The following is a 4787-nucleotide window of genomic DNA, read 5'->3' as shown; positions in this document are numbered from 1 at the left end:
CAAATGTAAAATCTAGGAAAATGCAATGCAATTGAATGAACAAGTACATAAAAAGTGCTTTCTACACAAAATGTTATAAACCAATGTTTATAAAGCAAGTTAAACTAAACTGCTTGTGATTTAAGTATTATGATATATATATATATATATATATATATATATATATATATATATATATATATATATATATATACCTATAACGTAACGTTAATGATCGTAGTTGTGTTCGGTGGCGAATATTTCATAGCCAATGGCATGCTCAAATTTCCTGGAAAAGTTACTAGTGTGAACGGCTGTCCTGCAGACTTACTCGCTAGCCTTTCTTTCAAGTAAGTAGTAAATAGTAACCATTCGTTTGTTTACGTTACTATTAAAGGCCTAAGAAGAAATTTTTATAAACACATTATCCTTCTAAAAATACTTCAATTATTAAATTATATTGCGTGTTAAAATATAGACCTCTTTTATAAACGCACATTGTTTTGGGGAATTTTAATTAAGGTATGCACTGTAAAGTTACTAATACGAGTTTAACACACATTTAAACTCTACAATATCTGCTTTTAGTCTAATCAAATTTAATACACCCCTTAGTTTCACACATAATATTGTTATATATTAATGTAATACTAAAAATATAACAATTGAAAAATTCTTTAGATCTTCGCAAACATTTATACGTTTTTTAAACATCTGATATAGTTTTAATTACAACATCTATTTCAAAGCTAAGGAATTGAATACAAAATCATCCTGGAGTTTTGTTATATTGACCAGGGTATATTTAGATATTTGAGGATTGATTCCTATATACTAGAAATTCCAGGTATGATCATATCCTATCACTCAATAACGGGTTCGTGCAGAATCTGTCTCTAACCCATCCTCGATGAGACAGGATTAAATATAACCTATTCAGGTATCAGAATTGATCTTACCAATTTTAAAATCGGTTTAAGATTTACTTCTGTTGTTCCAGCGCATCAGCACGGGTCCAGACTTATGTCGGCGTGGGATCTCCTGTAGTCGCTGATGCATCAGTGCCTCTCATCTTCCAGTTGTCCTACTGGTATTACATCACTCTGGGCACTCTGGTGGTTCTTCTGGTGGGCCTTCCGGTCTCCTACTTAACGGAGCCTGTGGAGATGAAACACTTGGAACCAGCACTGTTCGCTCCATTCGTCCGTCAGTTTCTCCCCCAGAAACAGAACTTTCCTGTCAAACCTCAAGGAGAAGAATACAAGCTTGTACCCACAGATGTTTACTCCAAGGACATGGCCGAACCAGAAGCAGATAATAAAGAAATCCTTAGTTAATATATAATAACTTTAAATTAAAAAAAACTTTGTACTTCCTTCCGTTACAGAATGTAAGGGGAAGTGCCTATTTATTTAGTTTGTTTTGGTGTTTATAAATACTAAACATTGTTTTGGGCAATACCTAAAATCATTGGTTAAAATGTAAGTTTTTTCACTTGGTCCTTGAAATATAATTTTATAGGCAGTAATATTCTTCCAGAGCACACTATACTACCTTTTTATTACAGTACAAAAACAAACACACGAAATTGTCACATCAAAATCAATATTCACCCAATTATTTTTGCTACATAAATGAGTGTGAACTACTGACCCTACAGTTTACATATCGTTTATTATTTATGACATTGACTAAAAGGAAATTTAATATTTTCAGCCTCCACCGTCATCAAGAACACCTCACGTAAAAAGTAATGGCCTTATTCCATCTAAACATTTTACTTCTCAAAATTATTAAGGAACCTGTATATATATATTCTCCACAACTAATATGTCAACTCAATTGTATCAATTTGTACAAATATCAACTGTTCAAACCTCTTGTCTCTAAAATCTGTTATCATTTAAATAGAGAAATTTTGAACTGCCAAGGTCACTGTCAGATCCTAGAAACCCAAGACAGTTAGAGAGGACGTCCACTAATAATGAATTATTATTTTTGAGGAATAACTTTACAGGTGAATACTCAATGAACATTGTTGTAACGTTAAATTCTTTCATAGTAGTAAACTGTTACAATTAATCCATTTACATATTATTTATCAAGCCACTTTCTATGCATCAAGGAAACATTATATGTCTTTCCTCTCTGCAAGAAGTCTGATTCAGAGCACCTACAGAAGGTCGTTAAACGTTACGGTAACTAGCCTACGTGTTTGTTTACCAACTTTGTTATTTATCTATACTTTTTTAATTAATATTTTCAACGGCGTATAAAATATATATGAACTCCACTGTTATTGCAATTATTGCAGCCGATAAACTAAATCTCCTGTAATCAGTTCATATCCTAAATAGTTTTATCTTTGGGCAATTCTTATTTAAATACTCTAATAAATACGCGTAAACTGTATATTTGAATAATAATAACGTACAATAAATAAAAAAATATATTTTTATAGCATTTATATTGAAACAACCAATTTGCTTAGAGCAGTGTATCGACAAGGAACATTGCGCTTCTTGTTTACATAACAAATAGCGTTCTAAGGAATGTTGTGTTCGTTAAATTAACATCCCCAGATATTTATTTATCATTTGTGAAATAGAATACAACTATTTTAATAGTAATATTTATGTTATTATACAAAATTACTGTTCGTAAATTAAATATTAACGTTAGACTGTTTCAATTATTTCAATTCGCGCTTTAAAACTCGGAGGATAATCGTTATTTTCTGCATAAGACTGAGTTTTAGGTTTTTAAATAGTGAGGTATTCTCGCTTTTTCAGAAAATAGGTACAAAAAGTCGAATAAGCTCATGCCAGATTGTATTTCTATTTATAATAAACATTGGACGTTTCATGGTGCATATGGCGTTCTCTTTTAGGCCTTTTTGCTGGGACCTCTGAGCAGTGACAGCCAACTTAATGTAATTTTGTAAAGATTCTAACGTCGTCTGTGGAAACAACAGAATAATATACAGAACCACTTCAAGTGGTGAGTAAAAGTTTCATCTAGGCCTGCATAAATTGAGACGCAAATTAACTAGCACAAATTTAGTCGCTTATCTATTGAAGGTGTTTTGGACATTCCTTTTGTTCAATGTAATAATATACATTGAACTATTTTTCACTGAAAGGGTTGTGGCCTCTAGCAGATGTTTTCTGAAACCCCTGACTCTACCTCCACATAGCACTCTGACAAACGTACATGACGTATTAGGTGAACGAGAGACCTCTGTACAGAACGAAATCGATTTTGCGTTGTCCCAGACATCCAAGCGCAATCCACAAGATCCCGTCAAGAAATGTGGAAAATAGTACACTTATTTGCATAGAGAGCTTTCGGTTGTCAAATAGACCTTATATTTATTTCTTAAAATCATGTAGCCTCTTCGAATCTCAGCCTCTTCGTAAAAAAAATATTCGAAAAAAAGCCGTCCTACCGAGGCGCTGTCTTCAACAACTGTCTGCCTGAAGAATTGAAGAAGCTACCAGTGAGAAACCTGAAGACATCACTGACGCAGTGGCTGCTGGACAGACCCTTCTACACCGTGCAAGAATTTCTAAACTGTAGGACTTAGGTGGGAAGGGTTAATTTAGCTAATTTAATATGAATTTCTAATTAAGCTCCATTTTACCTTTTTCTTAATGCAGAGAAATCTGATGCTTAACAGCAGACTTGAATCCTAGAACTTGGAAACATTTAGCCTAAAGAGATCGAAAAAATTCGACGACGAAGAAGCTAAAAGAGCAGTTTACATTGCTTCGACATGAGAAAAACCTATATAAAAAATACAAAGTATAGTCTAATTTAGTGCGTTGGAAATCTCATTGTCCCGTCAGGTGCAAAATTAAGTGCACCACATGGTGTAACAAGATCTCCACACGTAACGTAGCCGTTGTAGAGAGTTGATTTAATATGAATGTCGATTTCAGCTCCAGTTAAATTTTCTCTAATGCAGCGTCTGGAATTTGATTATGTTACAGACTTGATTCCTAGAATCTGAATTTTGTAATCTAGATGTCTTTAATGTCGAAATGATGAAATTTTTATTCACACAGTTTTGAGCTTCTTCGTAGTTATATGTTTTCTACTCTTAAGATTCCAGGAGTCAAGTCTGTACAAAATTACTAAGATCGGACAAGAATAAAAAGGTCTTAAACTTATTTTTTCTGTCTAGAATATTAATAAAAAGCGGCGGTTTTACAAGTTTTGTATGCTTTTTTAATGTCTGTAAATGGAGGGAAGGTTCCCCATTTTAAAGTTTCTTATCAGATTTATATTTGCTAAGATTACAATGGTAGCCCATTTAAAAAGCCACCATATAGAGCATCTTAATTGGCAAATAGTCTGTTAAATTAAATGTATGAGAACAATGAACTCAAACTTGATACTATGACAAACAAACAATATCATAACCTTGCCAGTTTTACTTTTGTTATCAGAATCTGAAAGGATAAAAAAGTTTTAGTAACAAAGTACACCTAATTTGTGTAGCTTCTTGATAAGGTACGTAAAAAATGACATAGGAATGGCTTGATCTCTAGGCTGGAAACTTTGTTTTTGTTCACTTAAGCTATCTTGAAGCACATTTTAACTAGCGATAGTCTTCTTTAAGCGTCATAATTGTTTATTGTTTAAGTATTTTTAAAATTTAATCATATATACGTATATATGATATATATAATTATATATATATATATATATATATATATATATATATGACTACATAAGGTTTTTGAAATCTCTTCCAATTATAATGTGCTTAGAAGAATGTTCTTCAAAAAGAACTGTATTGCATC

The 4787-nt window shown here is 32.4% G+C and overlaps 1 protein-coding gene across 1 annotated transcript; it reads left to right on the top strand.

Annotated features, from left to right (window-relative positions):
* The first annotated feature begins 210 nt into the window (after positions 1-210).
* LOC124373087 lies at positions 211-1318 on the top strand. Its single transcript, XM_046831481.1, has 2 exons — positions 211-329; positions 980-1318. Exons 1-2 carry the CDS (start codon positions 211-213, stop codon positions 1314-1316), a joined length of 456 nt encoding a protein of 151 aa, XP_046687437.1. The 3' UTR covers positions 1317-1318.
* Positions 1319-4787: the final 3469 nt, after the last annotated feature.

The sequence above is a fragment of the Homalodisca vitripennis genome, unplaced genomic scaffold (assembly GCF_021130785.1).
Source record: "Homalodisca vitripennis isolate AUS2020 unplaced genomic scaffold, UT_GWSS_2.1 ScUCBcl_4747;HRSCAF=11115, whole genome shotgun sequence".
NCBI classification, from domain to species: Eukaryota; Metazoa; Arthropoda; class Insecta; order Hemiptera; family Cicadellidae; genus Homalodisca; species Homalodisca vitripennis.
This window is presented reverse-complemented; position numbering and strand designations above follow the sequence as displayed.